The 26,602-nt window shown below is 55.0% G+C and overlaps 3 protein-coding genes across 4 annotated transcripts; 1 reads left to right on the forward strand and 2 right to left on the reverse strand.

The window, feature by feature from the left end:
- Nucleotides 1-1,133: 1,133 nt before the first annotated feature.
- pick1 (protein interacting with prkca 1) lies at nt 1,134-9,461 on the reverse strand. 2 transcript variants are annotated; one of them, XM_042345124.1, is made up of 13 exons: nt 9,419-9,461; nt 8,336-8,421; nt 7,744-7,855; nt 7,190-7,318; nt 6,605-6,671; nt 5,874-5,963; nt 5,303-5,356; nt 5,069-5,131; nt 4,325-4,458; nt 3,823-3,915; nt 3,457-3,507; nt 3,000-3,144; nt 1,134-2,475 (listed from the first exon to the last, which is right to left on the reverse strand). In XM_042345124.1, the coding sequence occupies exons 2-13, from the start codon at nt 8,374-8,376 to the stop codon at nt 2,249-2,251; spliced, it is 1,206 nt and encodes a 401-aa protein (XP_042201058.1). In that variant the 5' UTR covers nt 8,377-8,421; nt 9,419-9,461; the 3' UTR covers nt 1,134-2,248. The 2 variants fall into 2 exon arrangements, with proteins under 2 accessions (XP_042201058.1, XP_042201059.1); XM_042345125.1 differs by having other exon boundaries at nt 9,424-9,458.
- A 2,594-nt stretch (nt 9,462-12,055) lies between these two features.
- LOC121851278 (histone H1.0) lies at nt 12,056-13,231 on the reverse strand. The gene has a single exon (XM_042345057.1). It carries the CDS (start codon nt 12,861-12,863, stop codon nt 12,255-12,257), a length of 609 nt encoding a protein of 202 aa, XP_042200991.1. The 5' UTR covers nt 12,864-13,231; the 3' UTR covers nt 12,056-12,254.
- A 5,984-nt stretch (nt 13,232-19,215) lies between these two features.
- On the forward strand, nt 19,216-25,770 carry gcat (glycine C-acetyltransferase). Its single transcript, XM_007909582.2, has 9 exons — nt 19,216-19,444; nt 20,991-21,121; nt 21,605-21,706; nt 22,178-22,324; nt 22,841-22,995; nt 23,358-23,440; nt 23,776-23,947; nt 24,710-24,831; nt 25,447-25,770. The coding sequence occupies exons 1-9, from the start codon at nt 19,246-19,248 to the stop codon at nt 25,596-25,598; spliced, it is 1,263 nt and encodes a 420-aa protein (XP_007907773.2). The 5' UTR covers nt 19,216-19,245; the 3' UTR covers nt 25,599-25,770.
- Nucleotides 25,771-26,602: the final 832 nt, after the last annotated feature.

The following is a 26,602-nucleotide window of genomic DNA, read 5'->3' on the forward strand; positions in this document are numbered from 1 at the left end:
CCCCCATCCCCAAAATATGTAGTTTTCAGGCACTTGACTCTTCTTCCACTCACCGATCGTCACACAATGGTTTAACAGCAGTTTACAAGGTTATCGAGCGCTTACCCTTAATTTCCGTGTAGCCGGCAGATTAATATCGTGTTGTTTTGTCTTCTCCAGCACAGGGTGTACCCCCCACCCCCCCCAACCGCTGCAGAATATTTTATTGTATTTGCGCTAGTTCTAGTCAAGCCTCAAGCCCATGGGTTGGTGTCAATCAGATTGACTTTCTCCGGGTTTATTTTTGCTCACGAAATGAAGTGCCGATAGGAATCCGGTCAGATGCATAGGGCTTCAATAAAATACTTTGTTTTCAGGCCTTTGTGTTTTTCTCTCTCAAACTGGACGGTGGTTACCCCTTTCTCTCCCTCTCGCTGTGTGCTTTTTTTCTCCCGCTATCCCTGCTGTTCCCCTCCCTCTCTCTTTCTGTACTGCTCTCTCCTCTCTCTCTCTGCGCTACTCTCTCCGCCTCTGTCCGTCTCTGTCTCTCTCTGCGCTACTCTCCCTCTCACACCCCCTCCGCACCCTCCCTTCTCTCTCTCTCTCTCTCTCTCTCTCCCCACCTCTCTGTTAGGATGTAAAATGCTCCACTGGGGTGGTCGAGCCAGAAGTCCATATCAGCTTTCAGAAGGTGGGGAGCTGGATAGCTGAACACCTTTCAGGGAAATTGGGGGAGAAAAGGCAAGGAAATAGGACTGAAACAGCCAGCACAGCGATGGGCCGAATGGTTGTGAAGCGTCAGAAGGTAAAGGACGAAAAAAAAAGAGCGAAAAGCGATTCCGTGGCCTTGAGAAAATCTTTCATTAACATTTGAAAAGGACACAAACAGAATAAGGTTTNAAAAACACAACACACAGAAACGAAACATCTCTCTCCCCTCAGCTAACCCACACTGTCACCTACAATCACACACAACTGCAGTAGAAACCGTCTTAAATATGTACGATACATTTCCCCCAATAGGATAGACTCACTCGCTCACCTCAACGCTGTTTGCGGGATGTCGCTGAGCACAATTAGCTACCGCGTTTCGCCCACAAAACACACAGTCACTCCGCTTCACAGTAAGATCCCGTGAAGCACTTCAAGACGCCCTCTTGACGTGAAGGCGCTGTGTCAAATGCAAAGAATTATTCTTATTCAAAGCAATGCTCATTGCTACGTCCTCATAGACCCATCAATAAATAACACAAAGCAGTCTCCAAACAAGGTAAGAGCATTAATAGCCTTCCCACCTCACAGACTCACATACAGACACATACAGACACACGCACGCAAACACGCACACACACACGCGCGTGTGCGCGCACTCAATACAAGGCAAATCCCCCCTGTATTGAGAACAAACTGGTCTGGCCCTACATTCAGGTACCAGTGACTGAAGACCTGAAAGGCCAACTGTAAGACACTTTTAATTTAATAAACCATAAGGAACGGGGCAGGCAAACGGGACTGAGAGGTTCACTCTTTAAAAGAGTCGGCACGGACACGATGGGCTGAATGGTGAAGGCCAGGGCTGAGGTACGTGCCTTCGAATAAATAGCGTGGCACAGTTTCGGGTTTATACAGACTGTTGCTCTGGCCCCGGGGGTGTGTGGGGAAAGACTTTGTGAAAGGGTCAGAAAAGGGGAGGGAGAGAGAGAGAGAGCAGGGGAAAGAGATTTAGAGAGTTCCAGCGCGCGCGCGCGCGTGTGTGGGGCGCGGGTGGAGAGAAACAGCGTGGTGGGGGAAAGAAAAGGGGACTAGTTTCTGCGAGAAAAAGAGAGAGAGATGATTAGCGAGTGTGCCCGGGTGTGACTCAAAACTCCCTCCATCTCTCACCCTCTTATGTGCAAAGCTTTTTAAGTTGCTTATGGACTGAAAGAGCATTTGAAACAATCACGGATTTAATGGGAGGATTCATAAATAAAAATGGCTTAGTGTTAAAACTATTCGTCGACGAAGAAATAGTAACGAAAATATTTAAAAAAAAAAAAACCTGGAAATAACTTGAGGATTTCTCGGAATGATGTCTTAAAAAACAGGAGAGAGAGAGAGAGAGGGAGAGGGAGGGAGAGAGGAAAAACTTTTCCTCTTCGTCATAATAATTAATAACAATATATTCTTTTAAAACCCGTTAAGATCCAGGAGAGAGGACGAGAGAGAGAGAGAGAGAGACAAGAGAGCGCGAGAGACAGCGAGAGAGAGAGAAGAAAAAAATGTTTCCTGTTCATTCGTCGTTGAAGAGTTTCTCTCCGTTTTCCTCGTTCTCTCTCTCCTCTTCCTCATCCTCCTCGGTGTCGGTGTAGGTCTCCTTGGGGCTGTAGTTCAGCATGGTTTTCGTCAGGTCCACCTCGATGGGAAACACGTCAGCGTCTTTCAAGACGGCGTAGCATTCGTCATAGTACTTAGACATGGCCGACACAAAGCGCTGGAGTTGGAACACGATATCTTGCACTGGAAACGAGAGCGATTAATTAATGATGACAATAATAATCCGCGCACTTGACGCAGCGCCTTATCGCGTCTGCGAGACGCCTCAAAGCGCTCCGCGGGATACACTGCAAAGTAGCGTCCCCGTAAACAATCGTGGATTGAGCGACCGCATTATTATTATTTTTTTAAAAAAGGAATTATTACCCCCCTGGAAAGTGTGTGTGTGTGTGTGTGTGTATGTGGACTAAGGAAACTTGCCCATCGTTTCGCCCTGCCTTGCCCGGGAATCTCTTGCTTGCGAGGCGAGTGCTCTAACCACCGGAGCACACATCAGGTTAGAGCAAACTTCCCGCTGCTCGTCTGGAGGTAGCCGTGGGGAAACATTCCCCCCCCTCCCCCAATTTACAACAAAGATCCGCTAACCCAACAAAGAGACAGAGGGTCGGGCAACGAGGGTGAATGCGGAGAGAGAGAGAGAGGTGGGGACGCACGGTTTTCCAAACGAACGAGACGAAGCGAGAGGCGACGAGGCGGGAAAGACTCACCGTGTTTCTGGTCCAGAAGCTCGATCTTCTCCAGCACGTCCTTCCTCATTTTGGCAAAGCGAGCCCTGGCCTCCTGACGGCAACGCAGGATCAGCCGGTACTCGTAATTACCGGTACCCACACGGTACAGCGGCTCCTGTAGGGCCTGGGGGCGGAGGGGAAAGAGGGAGGGAATAGGTGGAGGGGGAGAGGGGAGGGAAGGGAATGAGGGGTGTGTGATTAGAGGGTCACAGGCAAAACTCCCGCATGGCTCAAAGGAACATAATAATAATAATGCTCGCACTTGATGTAACGTCTTATCACGTCTTCGAGACGTCTCAATACCCTTCACAGGATATATACTGTAAAGTGAGTTGAGTGTGAATTTTGTGGGCAAAATAGACTGTGGCGCAGGTGTGAGCAATCGCTGAGGGGGTCCGATCAATGACAAACCCTGATCGACGGAGGCTTTACTCACAATGCAGCTGTATTCTTCATCATCCATCTCCTTCACCTTCAAGCAATAGGACTGAAAGGGAAAAAAATCACACAGGAGTTTAACACCCTCCAACATCAGCGACCGCTGTCTGCGCCCCGCGCCCCTGACTGTCCCCTTCGCTCGGCTAACACAGGCCTGTCCCACAGAGACAAGGCTGGGCTGGAGTTACAAGCCGAGCGTAACCAATAATCCTTGCATTCCACACAGCGCCTTAGCACGTCGTCGTGATGTTTCAAAGCGCTTTACAACCCCCCCCCCCCTCCCACTCTGTGTCCCCCTCGAGAGCGCTAACCACTGAGCCAGGCTGACACACCTGGTGCGGAGGTCAGACTCTGAGCAACTTACCAGATACTCGAACTTCACGTCGAGGTATTTTTTGATTGTGAGCTTCGTGTCGGGGATGGCCTTGTTGAGATACGTGTTCAGGTCGCTGAGCATCTACAGCCAAGCGAAAAAGTCTATACTCAGCAAATCACACCCATTTACAGACCCCGACCGACAGCGTAACTGCCGGTCTTCAGCACGACTATAATAAAAACCGTTGGCCTTTGACACAGCGCCTGATCGCGTCGTCGAGAGGTCTCAAAGCCCTTCGCAGGATACGCTGTAAAGTGAATCGACTGTGGATTCTGTGGGCGAAACGCGGCAGCCGATTGCGCCCAGCGACGTCCCCCGCAAACAGCCGTGGATGTGTTAGAGTGAAGAAACTTGCCCAACATTTCGCCCCGCCCGGGAATCAAACCCGGGGTCTCTCGCTTGCGAAGCGATTGCTGGAACCGCTGAGCTACAAGGGACTCTTGCTGGGAACGCAGCTGAAGGGACTGACAAGCCACCCGCGAGGACTCACCGGTTTCACCGTCTTCAGCAGCCGGATGCCGAACTTCTCGATGCTACGGTGAGCTTCGGCAAACTTAACGAAGGCTTCGCTGGCGGCGGGCTGTGGCTCCCTCACCCCGATCACAGAGAACACGTCACCGAAGGCTGCCAGGAAAAAAAAAAGCAACGCAACGGGGCATCCATCAGCACACTCCCAGGTTTACGCCCACGGTAATGCCACGCACGCCAGCCAGCCATTCAGCTCAACCCAGTACTCACCCCCGCAAACACCCGTGGGGGGGGGGGCGGGGAGCGACCGGTTTTATTTTATAAGCTCCCCCCGTGTATCCTGCTGGCAAGGACACCAAGAGAGAGAGAGAGAGAAACTCCCTTCTCTTTTCGAACAGCCCCGCGGGAGATCTTTAAAGTCCACCTGAACAGGCAGACGGGGAGGGGAGCGAGTGAGGTTTAACGTCTCTCTCATCCGCAGCCCAGCATCTCCCGACAACGCAACACATAGCACCCCCCCTCCCACCTACCCCCAGCGCTGCACTAGAATGTCAGCTTAGACTGTGTGGTTCCAAGTCCCGACGGGGTGGGGGCTTGAACTCAAAAAAGGTGGGAGAGCTTGCTGCCACTGAGCCAGGCCGGCACACAGTAGAAGGGGGAGAGAGGGGGGATCGAAAGGGGGTGCAGTTGGGTTGTAGCGGAGGGTGGGGGGGGGGGGGTCGGAGAAGGGTAACCCTGCTCTTGCCACAGGATCAAAAAGATCTACCTCGATGTGTTTGCGAGAGCTCAAAGAAGGCTCGTAGCAGCCTCTTGGTGTGTTCCATCAGCCCTGCCGAGGAGAGAGAGAGAAAGAGAGGGGGGGGGAGAGAGAGAGAGAGAGAGAGAGAGAGGAAGAGGTTAGGTTTTGCACTTGATCTTTATTTAGATGCCCGAGTTGCTTGTGTTCCCTGGACACACAATGGCCAACAAGCGGGAACAGCCTCTTCACGGTTTATCTCACCTTTGTACAGCTCTGCTGTTCTCTCCAGTTCCTCTAGTTTCTTCACCAGACCATCTGAAACAATGACAAGCTGTTAACAGGAGCTGCTTCTCCCTGAGCCCAGGGTCAGAACCCACCCCCCCCACACTCCACCCCACCCCCCCTCCTCTCGCCCGACCCCCAGATACAGGCGGCTGATATACAGCCCACTTCATGCCTGGAGGACGTCTCAAAAGCGCTTTCGCAGGAAATCACGGTAAAGCAGAGCGACTGTGTGTTGTGCGGGGCGAAGGCGGGGGCCAATTTGCGCCCAGCCACGTCCCCACAAATGGCTGTGAAGCGAGCGACCCATTTTACCTTGGGGGGGGGGGAGAGAGAGAGAGAGCAGCTCACTTCTCTTTCCTGACAGCGTCGCGAGAGATCTTTAACGTCCGCCCGAACAGGGCGCAAAAGTAGAGTGAGATTTGATGTCTCATCAGAAGGTGCTCTCTCTCTGCCCCACCTTCCCCGCTGCACCCCCCCACCCCAGCCCTCCACCCCAGTTTCCCCTACTTCACCCCGATACAACTAAACTGTTGGGAAATGTTTTTACCGTTGCAGAGAATGGCTCGGCTGAGCCCCAGAGCGTCTGCAGTGCCTGAGCTCAGGTTCTCCACCAGCCGATGCTTCACTTTCTTTAGGACTGGAAAACGAGGCCAAGGTTTACAACACGTTATTAATAATAACAATAATAATAATACTAATAATGCTTGCATTCAATATAGCGCCTGATCAGGTCTTCGAGACGTCTCAAAGCGCTTCACAGAATATGCCGTCAAGTGAGCTGACTGGGCAAAACAGCAGTCAATTGCACACAGCAACGTTCCCACAAACAGTCGTGGATTCAAGTGACCAAATTACTTTTATTTATTTTGAAGGAATTATTATCCCCGGGAAAGTGATCCGCCAATCGCCTAACAAGCAGGTTCCTAATTACTGCTGAGTAAACAGAGGTAGGTGTGTGTGTGTGTGGAGTAGGGAAACTTACCTAAGGTCTCGCCCTGCCCGGGAATCAAACCCAGATCCTCTCGCTTGCGAGGCGAGCGCTCTAATCACTGAACTACATGACTCCGCTAATACAACTAACACTTGACTCCAGAACAGGCTACTTACTCACTGCGCACAGGCTGACATCAATTAAATCAATAACGGGGACGATTTACCTTTGCCCGCTCCCCCACCCACCCACCCAACCCTCCTCCTCCTCTGCAAATGGAGGTCAGAAACCTGGACAAAGTGGGGGGGGGGAGAAAAGATTTAGTGTCGTTGTGAAACATCACTCACCGATGTCCAGCGATTTGCCTTGTTTGGGATCAGCCTGTAATTTGTTGTAGTGAATCGTGACTTCTCCCTGACACAGAATAACTTTACGTCAGTCAGCCGTAAATCAGGTCGGTCGGTAGATATTTATTACCTAGATCGCGGGGAGCACAGAAATGCCAACATCACACCCTAATGACCGAGCTCTCACTCTCTCTCTCTCTCTCTCTCTCTCCACTCTTGGAAGTAATACAAATGCAAGTTGTTGTTGCGGTTGATGATGATGATGATGTTGGTGACAGCACAGCCCAGCTCATCGGGCAGGACCTGGAAGGGCAGACCAGTCACTGGGGAATCCTCCCACTCAGTTCCTGTTAACCCTGCGAGCCTAGCTGGTAGGGTGGTCCTAGCTGGACAAGCAGCGGGAAAGCTGGCCAAGAATCCAGCAGTTACCCTGACTTGAATGACTCTAGGGTGGTCCTAGTGAGAAAGCCTTGCCCTGCCTGCCCTACCATCGGCGATCAGGCTTTCAAGCTCACTCCCCCACTCCCTCCCAGCTCTCTGGAGCTCCAGCCCGGAGACCCCCTCCCTCCCTCCCGCTTCCCTCACCTTCACAGCCTGGATCATCTTGGCCACCTCCACTTTGGTTTTCCCCTTCACCGATTTCCCGTTCACACCCACGATCTCATCTCCGGCTGCCACCGTTCCGTCCAGAGACGCTGGAGTGTTGTCAAACACCTGAGGGGAAAGGAGAAGGAAAGGAAAGGTGAAGATGAACACTGGGGGGGGGGGGGGATGTCAGTTAAATAGCAGATCTTGTGAAGCGCTTTGAGACGTCGCGCTGACGTAGTAAGGCGCCATATCAAGGATTATTATTATTATTATCCTTCACTTTGATCAGAAGGGTTAAGCTCTGAGTGACCACTTTATATGCCAAAGCAATTCCTGACGTGAGTATGAGTGGACCAGAAACTACCCGGTGCAGTGGTGTGTGATTGTTTTGAGTTTCCGCCCACAAAATACACACAGTCACACCAATTTACTTTACATCCTGTATACACCTCTTTTGAGACGTCGCCACGAAGCCATAAAGCACCTTATCAAATGTGAGGATTGTTCGTTTCTTTTTCGCAGCAAAGCCCCGGCGGGACTGCATTTCGTACCTGAACAATGTACAAACAGGGGCAGTACTGGGCACCTCCGCCGATGCTGATCCCGATTAAATTCTGCGGATCTTTCTTCAGCGTCACTGTCCCCGGCACTGTTGGAATCCCTCTGAAAAATAAGCTTTCCACCATCAGTTCCCGCAGCATATTGATTAGAGCACTCGCCTCGCAAGCGAGAGGGTTCGATTCCCCGGATACAAGTCGAGGCAAAACCTCTAGGCAGGTTTCCTTACTCCGCACACACACACACACACGCGCGCACGCGCCTCTGTTTCCCAGCAGTAAGTAGGAACCCTGTTGTTAGTCGATTGGGGGATGGATCGCTTTTCGGGGATAATAATCTCTCCCAGAAAAAAAAGGGGGTCATGCAGTCAATCCACGGCTGTCTGTGTGCGGGGCGCTGCTGTGCTGCCGCGTTTCACCCTCGAAGTACACAGTCACTCCACTTTACAGCAAATTCCGCGAAGCGCTTTGAGACGTCTGAGCGCTCTATGAAATGCAAGGATTATTATTATTATTATTATTATTATCATTATCGTTATTAGTGACGCGGGGGCTGCGTGATATTCGCCGTATCGTTGCCGCTCACAGTTTGTCCTCTTCGATCTCGAAATCCATTTCGCCGAACATGGCCGCGGCGGCCTGTCAGCCCGGCAGCCGTTCCCGGACAGATCTCTGCGGAGAGCAGACCACGGTTAGTGTGTGTTTGTCTGTCAGACACGCTGAGTGGGGGGTGGGGGGCGGGGGGCAGTGGGGGGGTGAAAATTCAAACCCAGGTCAGTTTAACAACTCAATCCAACCGGTGACTGACCGACAGCGCTGTGTAAACACCGGGATCCCAACAGCAACAACAACAAATGACATTTACTGTCGGGAGGACGTCCCGAGACGCTGCGCGGGACATGTAGGGAATTCGGACCCGACGTTTGGGGGTTAGGATCAGAAGAGGAGGGGGTGGGGGGGGGGGGGGGTTAGGAGGGTGACCTAAGGCACAGTTGGTCAAAGAGGAGGGTCTCGGGACGGATCGTGAAGGAGACTGTGTGGGGGGGGGGCTGAGGGGGGGAGGGGAGGGAGAGTGGGGGAGAAGCCGAGGGACTGTGGGATGGAGTTCAAGTGGGTGGGGCAGAGATGGCTGAAGGTTTGCGACCGCCTTCGATGGCTGGCGGTGGGGAGGGGGGGAGGGCGGTGGGGGGACGTGAAGCAGCCGCTGGGGATAGGCAGCTCTTACCCCTAACTCCCCCCCCACCCCCATATCTCTCTCTCACCCCTTCCCCCCCACCCCCCCCCAAGTGCTGGTCACTCACTCACTAACCTGTGGTATGAAGGTGGGGAGGGGGGGGGGGGGTAGAGCTGTGTGTGTGGGGAGGGCTGTGGGGGTGGGGTTGGGGGGCTGTGGGGGTGTGTGTGGGGGGGGGTTGGGGGCTATGGGGGAGGGGCTGTGTGTGGGGGCTGTGGGGCTGTGGGGAGGGGCTGTGTGTGGGGCTGTGTGTGGGGCTGTGTGTGGGGGGTGTGGGGGAGGGGTTGTGTGTGGGGCTGTGTGTGGGGGGGTTGAGGGCTGTGGGGGAGGGGTTGTGTGTGGGGCTGTGTGTGGGGGTTGTGGGGCTGTGGGGGAGGAGTTGTGGGGGGTCTTTGGCTCCGTCTCTGTCTCTCTCTCAGGGGTTTGTTTGCTCACCTCACCTTCCACTTCCGGGACAATCGCTGACCCCTCCGCCGCCGCCGCCGGAAGCAGAAGCGTCGCCAGGCTGAGCGGTCGGGGGCTACTTCCACGCCCACTTGGGCTGTTCTGTGGGTGGATTGCGCTACTTTCACGCCCACTCGCGCTGGCTCCCTGGGGGGCGGGTTGGGCTACTTCCACGCCCATTTGGGCTACTATGGGGGTGGATTGGGCTACTTTCACGCCCACTCGGGCTATCTCTGTGTGTGTGTGTGTGGGTGGGTGGGTGTGTGTGTGTGGGTGTGTGTGTGAGTGTGCAATGGGCGACTTCACGCTTAAGGCGCTATACCAAGTGCAAGGATTGCTCGTATAAGCGCGAGGGGCTCCGGGTCCGGGAGGGAAAGTCGTTCCTCACCCAACCTCTCCCGGTTTTCCCGGGACAGGACCAACAATTTTTCCCGACGTACCAGAAAACAACAGCTGCCGACACCAGCTGTCGGGCTGCGCAGAGCACGAGACACTGGCGACTTGTTCTGAACAGCATGGGGTTCACCCCCAGCCCCACCCCACCTCCCACCCCCCCCCCGGCCCTCCGACACCTGCCCTTAGCCCCCAATACTCTACTCACTCAGACACACAGTGAGACAGACAGTCGCTCACTCACTCACTCACTCACTCACACGTTGTGACAGTATGACCCAGTTAAAGATTACGCTTCCGTTAATTAACCGGCCAACCAGCCATTCTCAATGTTGTCACACATCTTCTTAATCCAGCGTCCGTCAGTGCAATCACCCCCCCACCCCACACCCCACACCCCCCACCCCACACCCCACACCCCCCACCCAGCTCCAGGGAATAATCGATTGGCAGATCGCCTTGCGGAGATAATAATTCCCTCCAAACATAAACGAACACATATGATTTGCGGCCACTCGACGCACGACTGTTTCCGAGTGTGCCGCTGCGCGCAATTAACTGCCCGCCATGTTTCACCCACAATTATACGCTTCGCCTTCCAGGGTATTCTGTGCGGTGCTTTGGAACGTCGTAACGAGGCGAGAAAGTGTTTATTTGAATGCGAGGATCATTGGTATTTTGTTTTTATTTTGTGTCTCGATTTTTCTTCTCCCAAATCTCTCCCCTCTGAAGACATCCTATTCCTTTCTGCGAGATAGTCGTGGAGTCCTGTTAGTGTAGTAGTCAGAGCACTTGCCTCACAAGTCGGGGTCAAGCCTTAGGCAAGTTTCCTTACTCCAGACGCACGCGCCTCTGTTCACCGAGCGGTGAGTGGGAACCAGGGCGTTAGTCGGTCGATGGGTGGATCACTTTCCGGGGCAATAATCCCTTCAAAACACCAACGAGTATTTAAGTAAATAATTTGAGCCATCGGTCAATCCGCGTTCCGCCCACGAAACACGGCCAACGCAGCGGATCCTGCGAAGCGCTCTGAGACGTCTCGAAGACGCGATGAGGCGCTGTACCAAACGCAAGGATTATTATTATTATTATTATTATTATTATCCTTTAAGTTTTTAAGGAGCGGGGGCTGGCAGGCAGTGTCGGGAGACCGTTTGACCATAAGGGGGCAGTAGATAGTCTTCGCCAAGTCGCTAACCTTCACCCCCTCCCTCCCCGCCCCCCCCACCCACCCCCCCCCCCACCCCGCACCCTTTCTCTTAAGCAAATCCAGCGCTGCCGAAGAGATTAGCCAACTCAGCAAGCAAGGCTGCGAACCTGGGATCATCCTGTGCGTATTGGCTTAGTGTTGACCTGAAAGGGGGGGGGGGGGGGGGCGCGGGCGGGTTAACCATTTACAGCGGGCAGTTGGAAGTTTTTCCTGCGGAGTACGCGGTCAACTCACCGTACAGCGCGCGCCTCGCGAAGCGCTTTGGGTGGTGGGAGGGGGGGGGTGGGGGGGGGGCGCCTCGAGAGCCGTGATCAGGCGTCACATCAAATGCGAGGATTATAGACACGATAGGAATGTTTCGCAGAGAGTGAGAGAGAGTGAGAGTGAGAGTGTGCGCGTGTGTGTGAGAGAGAGAGAGAGCGAGAGAGCGAGAGAGAGAGAGAGAGAGAGAGAGGGGTAACGTCTCGATTTGCTTTTTTTTTATTAATTGAAATTTAAAGGACATTCAATTCCGTTGCATTACGACGCTTAAGTTTTTTTTTCCCGCTTTGTACAGCTACACTAAAAATAAAACAAGGTTTTATACAGTTTTTTTTAAAAAAAAACATAAAAGGTATTATTAACTACCAAAAAAAGGTACGGTGACTTTTTTTTTCAACTGTCCCCCCCCCCACCCCCACCCACACCCCCCACACCCCCCCCGATCAACGTCAAGACTCTCGCATTCATATTGAAACGCTTTCCTTTTTTTTTAAAAAACTTTTTTTTAAACTTTGTTTTCTTCCCCCACTCCACCCCACCCCCCCACCTCCCCTCCCCTTCCCCCCACCCCCATCCCTTTCCCCCCTCCCCCCCCAATCTGTTTCCGCCAAGACCTGGAGAAAGATGAAGTGGTGGTGGTGGGGGGGGGGGGGGGGGGGTGGGGGGGGGCGGTGTGGGGGAGGGAGAGAGGTGTGGGAGGAAAGGGGGGAGGGAGAGAGGCAAGGAAGGACGGAAAAAGAGAGAGGGGAAAGTGGGAAAGAGAGAGAGAGAGAGAGAGAGGGAGAGAAGAAAAAAAGAGTCTGGATAGAAAAAAACCCCAAGAGTCTTAAATAACTATATACAGAAGTTGCTAAAAAATAAAAAGTCAGTCCTTATCAATCGACTTGTCCGGTGCGAACGAAACACGGTCGTCGGTCGGTCAGTCGGTCGGTCGGTCGGTCAGTCGGTCGGTCGCTTGTCCGTTCACTTCTTCCTGGAGGCCGCCTTCTTGCCGGACTTGGCCCTGGACTTGGGCGAGGAGGCTTTCTTGGCTTTGGTCTTGGTGGCTTTGGGTTTGGCCACCTTCGGCTTCTTGGCCTTCTTGAGGGGGGCGGCCTTCTTCTTGGGGGCCGCCCGCTTGACTTTGGCGGGGGGCTTGGCGGCCGCTTTTTTCTTGCCCTTGACCGGGGTCTTGGCCTTTTTGGCCTTGGCGGTGGCCCTCTTGGGTCCCGCCGCGCTCTTGCGGGTCGAGGACTTGGCCGACTTCCTGGCCCCCGTCCCAACCGCCACCTTGGGCTCATCCTTCTTGGTCAGCCGGAAGGAGCCGGAAGCCCCCACGCCTTTGGTCTGCTGCACTATGTCTTGCAGGACCAGCCTCTTGAGGGCCAGCTTGACCTGGATGTCCACGTTGTCGCCCACGTCGTAGTGGGACTTGATGTACTTCTGGATGAACTGCCGCGAGCAGCCCGCCCTGCTGTTGGCCGTCTTGATGGCCGCGTGGATCATCTCGCTGTACTTGGGGTGGTTGGATGGCTTTTTGGCGGCCTTGGCCCTCTTCTGCTTGGCCGGTGCGGTGCTGGAGTTCTCGGTCATGTTTGGGGTCTCGTTCGCTCGCTCTCTCGCTCGCTCTCGAAAGTCTCTCGGTGGGTGTCGAACCAAAAGGAGGAGAGAGAGTCGCTCTTGCTTTTGTTCTTCTCTCTCTCTCTCTCTCTCTCTCTCTCTCAAACTTGGGGAGTCTCTGACACGCACACGCGCACACAGCACCCACACGCGTGTGCACAGAGGGAGAGGTAAGTCTTCACGGATAAGTCGACGACGACGACGACCCCTTTTTCTCTTTACTTCCCTCCTTCTCTCCGCTCTCTCTCTCTCTCTGGCCCTGTGGATCAGATGAAATCGGGTTAGTTTGGACGCTCTTCTCTCTCTCTCCCTTTCCCTCTCCTTTCTTTTCTCTCTCTCTCTCTCTCTCTCTTCTCAGTCCCTTTCAGCACTTCACTCCTTCCCTCTCCCTCTCTCTCTCTTTCTTTCCTTCTTCTTTCTCTTCTCTTCCTGCTGGGGAGGGGGAGGGAGGGGAGGGAGGGGGAGGGGGTTAGTGAGTGAGTGAGTGAATGAGTAGTTGTTGTTGTTATTATTCGGGGTCGTACTTGAGAGAGAGATGAGAGGAGTCTTCCCCTTTTCTTTTCTTTTTTTCTCTCCCTCTCTCAGCAAAACAGCCCCTTCCCTCCTCCTCCTCTTCTCTCCTCTTCTCTTCCTCCTCTCCTCCTCCTCCTCCTCTTCTTCCTTCTTCCTTCTTCTCTTCTCTTCTCTTCTCTTCCACTCTCTCTCTTTCTCCTTCCTCTGTGCTCTGTGTGTGTGTGTGTGGGTGTGTGTGTGTGTGTGTGTGGGGTGTGTGTGGGGGTGTGTGGAGGGTAGTCCCAGTGTCCCTCTCTCGGCACTCAGTCACTCCCTCCCCTCACACTCCCTCCCTCACTCCCCTCACACTCCCTCCACTCACTCCCCTCACACTCCCTCACTCCCCTCACACTCCCTCCACTCCTCACTCAGCACTCCCTCCCTCCCCTCACACACACTCCCTCCACTCCCTCCACTCCCTCCCCTCCTCCTCCACTCCCTCCCCTCTCCCCCTCCCTCCCCCCCTCCCCTCACACTCACAGTCACTCCGGTGTCGTCCCCTCTGAGAGACGGCGCTGCGCTGTTGTAGCGGCGGCGCGGACCTGATTGAGGACCGCGGCTCTCGGCACTTCCAGAGAGCGGAGAAATGGCGAAGTTCCGCTTCCATCTGTGTTTGTTGCCCTCCGTGTCCGGCCCTCGGGGGCCCCGCCCGGGCCGCGTCCGGCCCGCCCGGCCCCGCCCCCGCCCGGCCCGCTCCCCGGGCCCCCCCCCCGGCCCGGCCCCGGGGCCCCCGGACCCCGGCAACCGGGGGACCGACCCGAAAACCCGACCGGACCCGCCGGACCCGCGCCGACGTTTGCCACTTCGGGGCGGGCGGCGGCCGCGGGCGGCGGCGGAGGGGACCGGGGGCGGGCGGGGCGGGGGGGGCCATCCCCGGGCTCGGGCCCGGCCCGGGCGGGGGGTCCCCCGGGGGCGCGGGGGCCCCGGGGTCCCGCTCCGAAGGAGAGCAACTAACACAGGAACCCGTGCGCTCCGCCATCGTGACGTGCCTTCCCCGCTCCGCGCTCGGGGGGGGTGGGGGGGGGGGGGGGCGGTGGGGGGGGTAAACGCTCCGAGGGGGGGTTATTTTGGGGGGGGGGTGGTTGGGGAGGGGGGTCGCTTCACACCCGCGGGTGCAACCCCCCCCCCTCCCTCCTCCCTCCCTCCCCGCCACCCCTAGTGTGTGTGGGGGGGGGGGAGAGTGGGGGGGCTTTGCTGTCCGGGCACAGCGGGCAAGGCTTTGGGGGGGTCGGGGAACCCCCCCCTCCCCCACACACCGGTCTCCCCACAGATGGGGTTACCCCCCACACAAAAAAACACCCCCCACCCCCCCCCCCCGGACACACACACACACACACACTCTCCCTCTCAACTTGTGCCCCTCTTGCTCTCCCCCCCTCCCCTCCCCCTCTCCCCCCCACTAGACTTTTATTTGCACCCCCTTTTCTTTCTGCCCGCACTTCACCCCCAACCCCCTCTCTTCCCCCCCCCCCTCCAAGGCTTTGGGGGTAATCCCTCTGGAGTCAAGTCAGTCGACATTTGAACTGGATTTTCGATTGTTTTCCAGGGGTTTGGGGGAGAGGGGGGGGGGAGAGGGGGGGAGGGGTTTGGGGGGCAAAGGGAAAGGGGTGAGTTGTTGGAGGGGGGAGGGGTTTGGGGGGAAAGGGAAAGGGGGTGAGTTGTTGGAGGGGGGAAGGGGTTTGGGGGGCAAAGGGAAAGGGGGTGAGTTGTTGGAGGGGGGGGAGGGGTTTGGGGGCAAAGGGAAAGGGGGTGAGTTGTTGGAGGGGGGGAAGGGGTTGAGTTGGAGGGGTGTGGGGGGGAAAGGAGAGAGGGGGGGGAGTGGGGGGAGAAAAGAGTGGTTTAAACAGAGGGATTTGTTGTGGTGGAAGTGTGTGATAGTGGTTTCAAGAGAGAAGGCGATTTATTTTAAGGAGAAAGAGAGAGAGAGAGAGAGAGAATAAAGAAGATTTTCTGACTATGATTTAAGAATAAGTGTTTTCGAATTCACGACTGTTGGGGAGACGGACCCCCCCCTTCCCCCCAAAAAAAAAGTAAGAGGGAGAGAGAGAGAGAGAGAGAGAGAGATAAGACACACAGCAACAAGAAAAAAACAAGTTTAAAATAAAAAGGCAAAGTTCAGGTGTTTATGAACAGTCTGAGAGTTACAGACAGATATTGGGGGGAAAAAAAACACAACACACACAGTAACTTAAACCCCTTCTGATCTCCAGGGAAGAGGGGGGAGAGAGAGAGAGAGATGGGGGGGGTGTGGGGGGGGGGGGGGGGGGGGTGTGGGGGGGGAGAAAGAATAAATCTTATGTCCATTTCATTCTAAGAGAACACACACACAGGACCCCAGTGAAGAGGAGACAGTAAAGTTGCTATTCGCCATCTTGGATTATTTGTCCTCGACTTTGTTTTAAAAGGGGGTTTGTGTTGGGAGGGGGTGAGGTGGGGGGGGGGGGGAGAAGGGGGAGAGGAACGACTAACGCACCCCCTGTTACCCCCCCTGTTGAGTGCACAGGAGACCAGGGGGTGGGGGTGAGGGGGTGAGGGGGGGACAGACGTGCGATGGGGAAAATCTGGACCAACAGAGGACAGCGCTGGTCTCTCTGTGGGAGAGTGGGGACTGACTGCAGTGCTCCCCCCGGGTTTGCTCGGTTGGCACTCGCCTCCCCCCACAGAGTTGGGCATCACTTGTGCAGTTACTTGAGCTCAGCCCTCAATAATGTGCTGAGGTCACACAGAGAATTAAAATTAAATCCCAAATAAAACACTTCCCTCCCTCCCTCTCCCTCTCCCTCTCCCCCTCTCTCTCCCTCTCCCTCCCACTCAAAAAGACCAGATCGATGTCCTTCTGCTTTACGCCGCCGGTACGAGCGATAAAAGATGGTCACCGCCCGGTCGCCCGCGCTCCAGCCCGAGGCTGTTTGCGGCGGGGGCTCGGTTGGGCCGCCCCGCGAACGGCGCGGCCGCCCCACTTGGCGGTGCGCATCCCCGGGAAGGGCTTTGAGGGGTCTCGGCGACGCGCCGAAAGGCGCTGCGTCAAATGGCGAGGATTGTTATCTTGTTGACAACAAAAAAAGGGAACCGCGCACCAAAACCGGCCGCGGCGATGCGTCCGGCGCGATTTCTCTGTCGGGCGATCTTCGCCGCCGCCGGTTTTCGCCGCTTAACGTTTCGCGATGAGAAAACGGGCCAAAAAAAAAAAAAAAAGGAGAGGCAGAGCAATGATAACCCTCGCGTTTGACACGGCCGCTTTCCCACGTTCTCGAGACCTCTCAGAGCGCTCCACCGGATGTATTGTGAAGTGAGTCGGCTGCGTAGTTTGAGGGGTGAAACACAGCGGCTAATTGTGCGCAGCGGCGTCCAACAACCAACAGCCGTGGATTGAAGTGACGAATTATTATCTTTTTGAAAGTACCATTACTATAATAACAATAATCCCTGCATTTGGTACAGCGCTTTCCACGTCTTCGAGACGTCTCGAAGCGCTTCACAGAATGAAAATGTAAAGTGGATTGACCGCATGTTTGCGGGCGAGACGCGGCAGCCGATTGCGCGCAGCAGCGTCCCCCACAAAACAGCCGCGGATTGAAGTGCCCAATCTATTACTGTCTTTTTCTCTCGAGGGATTATGATCGGGCTGCGCGTGGAGTGAGGAAACTTGCCCAAGCTCTTGCCCTTGACAGAAATCGAACCCGGATCTTCTGCTTGGGAGGGCGAGCGCTCTAATCATTAAGCTACAGGACTCCGCAACACCCTCCTCCCTCCATTACTCCCCCGAAAAAGCAATCCGCCCATCGACTGACAAGCAGGTTCCTTACTGCAGGGCAAACAACAACAAACACTTGCGTTCATATTGCGCCCTTCACTCGGGGTAGTATCCCGCGGCACTTAACAGAGGTACATTGAGCGAGGAAACGTGCCTAAGGTCTCACCCTACCAAGGAATCAGACCCGGGTCCACTCGCTTGCAAAGCGGGGATTATTATTATTATTATTATTAATTTAACTCTTTGCTTCTGTCCAGTCAAACCCCTGACAAACATATCTTCCCCTTCACATTCATTCCTGCTATGTGTTGGGCAGATAACTCTGCCTCGCCCCCACCCCACCCCCGCCCCGCCCTCCCCCCACCCAAAAATATGCTGAGTCAAGCTTGGAATACGTTCACCGACAGTGCGTAAGAGGCAGATAAACAGAGGTGGAGAGAGAGAGAGAGAGAGAGAGAGATAACAATTCTTGCGTTCGATATAGCGTCTTATCATGTTGTTGGGACCTCTCAAAGCGCTTCACAGAACACACTGTAAAGTGAATTGACTGTGTGTATTTGTGGGCGAAATCGGCAGCCAATTGCGCACAGCGGCGTCCCCCGCAAACAGCCGCGGATTGAGCGACCAAAAAAATTTTTTTTTTGAGGGATTATTACCCCCGGAAAGCGATCCACCAATCGACTAACCACCAGGTTCCTTGCGAGGCAAGCACACTAACCACTATACCACAGGACTCCCCATAAGAGAGAGAGAGAGACAGACATTGAATTTCCTCCCCAGGGTTTTTTTTTTTGAGTTTGACACTATTTTCTTAGCATTTTTAGATCTACTTCTTTGATCGTACTTTGGATCCTCTTTCCTCTCCCAGCTGTAGCTTCGGTGGCAAACCAGGACTGTCCGGCACCTTAGGACTTCCTACCGACGTGAAAGACGTTGTACAAATGTAAATTTTGCATTGTGTTGTATTTCAGAGCGCCCAGAAATTATACACATATAAAAAATAATCCTTGCGTTTGGCCCAGCAATGTCTCACAAAAGCGACACGTTAAACATACGTATAAACACAGTAGACTCCTGACAGCACAGGACGTCTCAAAGAGCATCACAGGATTTTACTGCACTTGTCAATCCCTTTAAAGAATATTACTGTTTGCGGGACACTGCTGCGAGATATTGTAAGCCACGCTTTGCCTACAATATACACAGTCACTACTTTACTATTTCATATTAAAATCCTGTGAAGGGCTTTTGTCTCTGTGACATTTCTTGCATTGAATTGGGGTTGAGTTGGGGTTGAGTTGGGGAATGTGGAGTTCAGTTGGAGTTGAGTTGGGGAATGTGGGGTTGAGTTGGGGGGATCTGGAGTTGAGTTGGGGAGTGTAGGGTTGGGGAGTGTGGGATTGAATTGGGGAGTGTGAGCGGGAGTTGGGGAGTGTGGGATTGAGTTGGGGTATGTGGGGTTAGGGTTGAGTTGGAGGGTGTGGGGTTGAGTTAGGGTTGAGTTGGGGGGTGTGGGTTGGGGTTGATTTGGGGGGGTGGGGTTAAGTGGGGGAGTGTGGGGTTGAGTTTGGGGGTGTGGTGTTGAAGTTGAGTCAGGGGGGTGTGGGTTTGAGTCGGGGGTTGTGGGGTTGAGTTAAGGTTCAGTTGGGGGGATGTGGGGTTGAGTTGGGGGGGTGTGGGGTTGAGTCGGGGGTGTGGGGTTGAGGTTGAGTTGGGGGGGTGTGGGGTTGAGTTGGGGGGTGTGGGGTTGAGTTGGGGGGGTGTGGGGTTGGGTTGTGTGGGGGGGGTGTGGGTGGGGTTGAGTTGGGGGATGTGGGGTTCAGTTTGGGGGTGTGGGGTTGGGGTTGAGTCCAATCTCAGCCAATAGCAGGTCAGCAGTAGCCACCCCCGGGCACTGATTGGCCCATCCACAGGCAACATGTAGCCCAGTCGCTCGGTGCCCCGCCCCCTCCCGCTCCAGGCCCCGCCCCCTCCCTCCGGCCCCGCCCCCTCCCCCAGGCCCCGCCCCCTCCCAGTCCCACTGTGGGGGGGAGACACGAGACAGACACGATGTGGAGTCGCGCTGTGGCTCTCGGTCGCCTCTCTCGGGGGGTCCAGACGCCCAGACGCCCCCACAGTGCCCTCACGCAGCTCAGTGCCGTCCTCCAGGGAGAGTTGGAGGGTATCCGGGAGGCGGGAACCTGGAAGAACGAGAGGGTCATCGCCTCCAAACAGGGAGCGCGCATCAAAGTGGAGGGCAGAGAGGGAGGTGAGAGGGGGGGAGGGAGAGGGAGAGGGAGGGAGAGGGGGAAGTGAGTGAGAGAGAGAGGAATTGAGTGAGAGAGGGAGGGAGGGAGGGAGAGAGGGAAGTGAGTGAGAGAGAGAGGGAGTGAGAGAGAGGAAGAGAGGGAAGTGAGTGAGAGAGAGAGGGAGTGAGAGAGGGAGAGAGGGAAGTGAGTGAGAGAGAGAGGGAAGTGAGTGAGAGAGGGAGTGAGTGAGTGAGAGAGGGAGTGAGTGAGAGAGAGAGGGAGTGAGTGAGAGAGGGAAGTGTTGAAATGAGACATCTCTGCTTTTCATTGCTGTTCTTTTTCCTTTCTCCCTCTTTGTGTGTGTGTGTGTGTGTGTGGTGATGAGTGTGGGGTTCCTGCAGCTTCAGACAGAGACACACACAGAGAGAGAGAGAGAGAGGGACAGAGAGAGAGAGAGAGAGAGAGAGAAGGAGAGAGAGAGAAAAAGAAAGAGAGTGACTGACTCTCTTTTGCAGCTATTATAGATGTTGTGGAGATCACATTTCAGTTGCTGTTGGGTTTCCCCCTCTCCGCCACCTCCGCGGTTGCATCATTTTTAAATGGCCAAACCGAACCGTCACGTCACCGGGTTTGGTTTGCGAGGGGTGGGGAGGGGGGGGGGCGGTGTGTGTGTGTGTGTGGGGGTGTGTGTGTGTGGGGTGGGGTGGTGGGAGGGGGTGGGAAGAATTCAGAAGTTTTCCCGCTGGTTCGGGGACTGAACCCGGAGAGTTTCGAGTCGGGGCCAACTTTTGTTTTGCCCGTAATAGTCATTGCGTTTGACGCGGAGCCTCGTTACGCCCTCGAGACGTCGTCAAAGCGCTTCCCCGGGATTGTACTGTGGAGTGGAGTGACCCCGTGTATTTTGCGGGTGAAGTGCGCCCCAGCGACAGTCCCGCCGACCGGCGTGCAGAGTGACCCCCGAATTATCTGGTCTTACTAAGGGAGTGTTGACCCCTGGAAAGCATTCTCAAATGGACCAACAACACACACACTACACACGCACACGCGCGCGCGCACACATGTACACGCACTCCTACACCCATGTACGTACCTTTCCCAGTCGCGGAGCTTGTGGGGGGGGGGCGGAGGGGGGTTTAAACCCCGTCTCAGAGAGCTGGCGAGGTCTTTCCATCCCGTCCGGGTACATGAGCAGCACGTTGGGTAGTTTTCCTTCCCCACAGCAATGGGGGGAAAATCCTCTGCTCGGGAGTTGGGGATCTTTTAATCCCTTTTTTCCCCCCCCCCAAAAAAAAACAATAACGTGCATTTAAGATGTAGCGCCCTTCAGGGGAAAGAAAGTAGACGGCTCGAAGCATTTCCCCCTCCGCCGCACACCCGTGTTTTTTTCGCCCACTAAATGCCCAGTCACTGCACTTTGCTGTGTATCCCGTTGGAGCGCTTATTTAAGACGTCTCGATGACGTGATAAGGCGCCGGGTCAAACACGAGGATTATTATTATTATTATTATAGTTATTAAGTGCTCCCCTTCTCCCCCCATCCCTCTCTCTCTCTCTCTCGCTCTATAGAGATTCTGAATTTCTGTGCTAACAATTACCTGGGTCTGTCCAGCCACCCGGAGGTTATACGGTCGGGAGTGGAGGCGCTGGAAGAGTATGGAGCGGGGCTGAGTTCCGTGCGTTTCATCTGCGGGACGCAGGTCAGTGAGCCGAGCCGCACGTGGCGCAGGTGGCGATTTGTGCCCGAGGTGAAGGTTGTCGGCCAGGACACCGGGGGTGGGGGAGAGAGGACACCCTGGGGGAGAATCAGAGCGAGCGCGAGAGAGAGAGAGAGAGAGAGAGAGAGATTGAACCTCGATTTAACCTCTGGCGCCTACAAAAATGCGACACTCTTCCCACCTCTTTCTCCATTAACCCTCACCCCCCCCCCCCCCCCCACAGCTTCCCCACCACCACCATCGCCCCGCCAGCCCTCCCCACTCCTTAACCAGCCCTGGGCTGAAGCATCAGCCTGGACAAAAGTGAGCTCGAGAGCTTCTGAAGTGGGGCGCGGGAGATGGGGCTTGGACCCGCAACCCTTCTGACTCGGAGGCAAGAGTGACTGAGTCGGGGGCTGACACCCCGTTCGTGTTAGTGTTTAATCGAACCCCCCCCCCCCCCCTAACCTCCCTCCTGTTTTCCAGGTGCCGCACAAGAAGTTGGAGGCAAAGATTGCCAAGTTCCACCAGAGAGAAGATGCCATTCTCTACGCCAGCTGTTTCGATGCCAATGCGGGGATTTTTGAGGTGAGACGTAGACCCCCCCCAAACATAACACAAACACACACACACACACCCAAACACTAACACCACACATACACTCACACACACGCGCGCACACATACGCACACATCTACATCTCACGCGCGCATACACACACGCGCACACACACGTAACACATATTACCCACCAGTACTCGCAACCCATACACGCGCACACACACACACACACTCACTCCCACACACTCACACACCACTCCAAACACGTAGTAATAATCCTTGCGTTTGATATTGCCCCATAATCATATCGTCTGACTAACCGGCTACAACCACGTACCTTGCCCATCGAGAGCGCTGTCTGACCAGCTTTCCCGCCAGCCAAGACCACCCAGATATAACAGGAGCCGAGTGGAAGGTTTCTCCCCCCCCACCACCACCCAGTGACTCCGCTCTCTGTTTCTTGTCCCTGGTTAAACCTCTCTCTGCTGTTCCCCCTCAGGCCCTCCTGACCCCCGAGGACGCTGTGCTCTCAGACGAGCTGAACCACGCCTCCATCATCGATGGCGTCCGCCTGTGTAAGGCCAACAAGCTGCGCTATAAACACCTGGACCTGCGGGACCTGGAGAGCAAGCTGCAGGAAAGCCAGGTACACCCGGAAACCCGCCAGCCTCCGAACCAAACCAGCGTCAGGAGCCTCGGCGCTCAGCCAGGCTGGGAGAGTCTCGCCATCCTCTCGCTCGCCTACAGACTCCTCCACGTCCCCTCGTACCTCCCTCCCTCCCTCTCGGACCTCCGTACTCCCCACTCCAATCACCCGCCGCCTCTCCTTGACTGACTCCGGCCTCCTGCCTGTCCCTCGTGCCCTCCGCTCCACGGTCGGCAGCCGTGCTTTCAGCCGCTACGCCCCGAAAACCTTCTCCCGCAATCCCTCCACCTCGGCCCCCTCCTTCCCTCCCGGATTACGGTCTTCCGCTGCTGTGAGGGGGCGCCGTGTAAATGCAAGTTGTTATCACCCCCCGGAAAAGTGATCCATCCACCAGTTAAACTAACAGCTGTGGCTCCTACTGACTGCGGGTAAATAGGTGTGTGTGCGTGTGGAGAGTAAGCAAAGGGACTGTGTGTTTTTTGAGCTCCGCTCACAGACAACCGCCTCCTGTTTCAGAAACACCGTCTGCGTCTGATTGTGACTGACGGTGTGTTCTCTATGGACGGTGACATCGCTCCCCTGAGGGGTATCTGTGATCTCGCTGATCAGTACAAGGCCCTGGTCCTCATCGATGAGTGTCACGCCACCGGCTTCCTGGGCCCTAACGGACGGTGAGGGGACACGCGCGCACACACACACACCCCGCAATCACACGCTCTTGACACACTCCACACGCTGACATGTGGGCAATTGGACACGTATCCTAAATACAGGCAGGCACATGCGCAAATGCTCTGTACATAAATGCGCACACACATATGCACACGCACACAAGCACACACGCATATACATATATACACATATACATAATAATAATCCTGGCATTTGACACAGCGCCTCATCACGTCGTCGCGGCGTCTCAAAGCGCTTCACAGGACACACCGTAAAGTGAATTAACACCCGCTCAGTTGGGGAGGAGTGGGGGTGAGGCTGACACGGTGTGTTTGCTCTGCTCCGGTGCTGATGCTGTCAGGGGGACCGATGAGCTCCTGGGTGTGATGGATCGCGTCCACATTGTGAACTCCACCCTGGGGAAGGCGCTGGGCGGAGCGGCAGGTGAGGATTGTCAGAGGCAGCGGGAGAGAGAGTGAGCTGGGGGTGGCGTGGGCGGGTGGTTTTGGGGGGGGAAGGGGCCAGGAGGGCTGCCAAGGGCCAGGTGCCCTACTTGAGAAACAAGGGGTCGTATAAGGAAATGTTTTCGTGTTTTCCTTTCAGAAACGCGACATATACATTTACGGGAGTGGAGGGAGTGGGCGGGAAGGATGAAATGGAGGGAGGGAGGGCGGGAGGGAGGGCCGGATGTGGCCCGCGGGCCGCCGGTTGGACCACCCTGATCTAATGTATGGCTGCCTGTTGTTGTACTGACCTTGCTGTTGTGGGCACTGTATAAGGTGGTTACACGGTGGGACCTCAAGGGCTGGTGGACCTCCTGCGGCAGCGTTCCAGGCCCTATCTGTTCTCCAACACACTGCCCCCACCTGTGGTGGGCTGTGCCTCCAAGGCTCTGGACCTGTTGATGGGCAGCAATGAGATCGCACAGAGCGTGGCCTCCAAAACCCAACGGTAGGTGTGAGCACAGCACCTCTCTCTCTCTCTCTCTCTCTCACACACACACACACACACACAAACACACCGACACACATACCAACATATATACCCACCACCAACATACATCCTCACACACATCACATGCACACAGACACACACACAAACATACACACACCTGTAAGCACAAACAAACTCTACCTCTTTGCCACCTCCCATTCCCTTAGCTCGGGCCCCCACACACACATATATATATATATACATATATACATTATATAGACAGATACACCATTTCTCCCACGAAACACAGTCACTCCATTTTACGATACAGCCTGTGAAGCGCTTTGAGACGTCTCGACGCTGTTATACGGCACTGTATCAAAGGCGAGTTGTATTTGTTGTTGATGTAAAGTGCTTTGAGACTCTCTCTCTCTCTCTCTCTCCTGAAACATGCTCTGTACAGTGTTATTGTGTACCAGTCACTCGTGTGTGTGAACGCGAACGAGGTCCTGGGCCGCCACCTCGTGGCCGAGAGCCGTAATGACAGTGCGTTTGATCCAATGCCCTGTGTTAAAAAGACAGCGTCTCAAAGTGCTTCGCGGGGCTCACTGTAAAGCGTAGTGACTGTGTGTGTTTCGCGGGTGAATGTGGATGCCAGCTTCAAGCAATGAGCATTATTGTTATGAGATATTATTCACTGTTGTATTAATGTCTCTCCCTCTCCTCCTCTTCCCCCCCTCCCACCCCCCCCTCCCACCACCCCTCTCTCCCTCCCCCCAGGTTCCGCAGTAAGATGACGGCTGCAGGCTTCACCATTGGGGGCAGCGAGCACCCCATCTGTCCTGTGATGTTGGGGGGCGCGCGGCTAGCCTCGGGGATGGCGGAGGATATGCTACAGCGCGGTGAGTCAGCGCCAGACGCCGTGTGTGAGTCTGAGTGTGTGTGTGAGAATGTGAGTGTCTGAGTGAGTGAGTTTGTGTGAGTACGAGTGAGTGTGTGTGTGCGAGTGAATGAGTGAGTGTATGTGAGTGTATATGTGTGAGGGTGTGTGTGAGTGTATATGTGTGAGGGTGTGTGTGAGTGTATATGTGAGGGTGTGTGTGAGTGTATATGTATGAGGGTGTGTGTGAGTGTATATGTGTGAGGGTGTGTGTGAGTGTATATGTGTGAGGGTGTGTGTGAGTGTATATGTGTGAGTGTATATGTGTGAGGGTGTGTGTGAGTGTATATGTGTGAGGGTGTGTGTGAGTGTATATGTGTGAGGGTGTGTGTGAGTGTATATGTGTGAGTGTATATGTGTGAGGGTGTGTGCGGGTGTATATGTGTGAGGGTGTGTGTGAGTGTATATGTGTGAGGGTGTGTGTGTGAGGGTGTGTGTGTGAGTGTATATGTGTGAGGGTGTGTGTGAGTGTATATGTGTGAGGGTGTGTGTGAGTGTATATGTGTGAGGGTGTGTGTGAGGGTGTGTTGCTGGAGCTGCAGATGACCGCCTGTGTCTGTGCCCCTGTGGATTGCAGGGATCTATGTGATTGGGTTCAGTTTCCCGGTGGTGCCGAAAGGGAAAGCTCGGATCCGGGTGCAGATCTCGGCCTCTCACAGTGAGCAGGACATCGACCGCTGTGTGGAAGCCTTCGTGGAGGTGGGCCGCCAGCATGGGGTCATCGCGTGACCGCAACACGTGGTCTTGGCAGGACGTCAACACAGGTCATCCATCGCGTGACCTCCGCACACGGTTGTCCCATGACCTCCACAAGAGGATTCTCTTCTCCCCCCACCGGAAGCCCAAAGCTTTTACTCCCCACCCCTCCGCACCCCCCCACCCACCATACACGCACCAACACCCCACTCACACACCCACACCCAGTCACACAACTACCCCACACACTCAGACACAACCAAACACACACACTGCCCCCCCCTCCCACACACACACACACACACACCACGTCCCACCCCGTCCCACCCCACCCCCAATGCTGAGGCTGTCTGTCAGTCAGCCTTGCAGACACATCGCTTACATCGCACCGCTAGTGGAACTCGCTGTTACACACTAAACACCAGAGCCGAGCGACGCTCATACATCGCACGTTTCGGGGAAGCACAAACAATCAAAAGAAAATAGCGCACGCTCTGGGATGCGCGTACGCACATACACGCAGGCACATACACAAGCACACATGCGCAAGTGGAGCCACTGTTAACGTCACGCGGATTACAACCACCACTTGCATGTTTTGTGGGGGGTGGGGGGGGGGGGGAGAAAGCATCCCAGAGCACTTAAAACAGGTTGATGCCAGAGTCACTCCCAACGTTCCCTCCTCACCTCACGTCTCTGCTCGTGGGTGTGAGTCTCTCTCTCTCTCTCTCTCTATCTGTCTCTCTCTCGTGTTTCTGTTCAGGAAAAGTGGGTGTGAGGATGAAAGAAAAAAAAATCATCGCATTAAATACTTTTCAACGGATTAAAGCGTCTGCCTTAACTCTGCCCCTGGATCCTGTTAGTTTTCTCCCCACTGCCCCCTTCCACCCCCCCACCCCCCACAAAAAAAGTTATATCCCCACCCCCCCCAAATAAAAGCTACGGTTCTATCCGACAGTATTGAAATGTTCAGAGCTCAATCGGTTGCCGCGTTTCTTCCACCAAACACATACACACACACACACAGTCACTACACT

The sequence above is a fragment of the Callorhinchus milii genome, unplaced genomic scaffold, assembly GCF_018977255.1.
Source record: "Callorhinchus milii isolate IMCB2004 unplaced genomic scaffold, IMCB_Cmil_1.0 Scaffold31, whole genome shotgun sequence".
NCBI classification, from domain to species: domain Eukaryota; kingdom Metazoa; phylum Chordata; class Chondrichthyes; order Chimaeriformes; family Callorhinchidae; genus Callorhinchus; species Callorhinchus milii.

What these genes read in the sequence shown, in the direction of transcription:
- pick1 (XM_042345124.1), bottom strand. Translation starts at nt 8,376, where the DNA reads ATGTTCGGCGAAATGGATTTCGAGATCGAAGAGGACAAACT. An exon ending in GAGATCGAAGAGGACAAACT is followed by an intron (nt 7,856 to 8,335) that starts GTGAGCGGCAAC and finishes CTTATTTTTCAG; the next exon opens with AGGGATTCCAACAGTGCCGG. An exon ending in GCTTCTGGACCAGAAACACG is followed by an intron (nt 2,476 to 2,999) that starts GTGAGTCTTTCC and finishes TCTCGTTTCCAG; the next exon opens with TGCAAGATATCGTGTTCCAA.
- LOC121851278 (XM_042345057.1), bottom strand. Translation starts at nt 12,863, where the DNA reads ATGACCGAGAACTCCAGCACCGCACCGGCCAAGCAGAAGAGGGCCAAG.
- gcat (XM_007909582.2), top strand. Translation starts at nt 19,246, where the DNA reads ATGTGGAGTCGCGCTGTGGCTCTCGGTCGCCTCTCTCGGGGGGTCCAG. An exon ending in AGTGGAGGGCAGAGAGGGAG is followed by an intron (nt 19,445 to 20,990) that starts GTGAGAGGGGGG and finishes CTCGCTCTATAG; the next exon opens with AGATTCTGAATTTCTGTGCT. An exon ending in CCAATGCGGGGATTTTTGAG is followed by an intron (nt 21,707 to 22,177) that starts GTGAGACGTAGA and finishes GTTCCCCCTCAG; the next exon opens with GCCCTCCTGACCCCCGAGGA.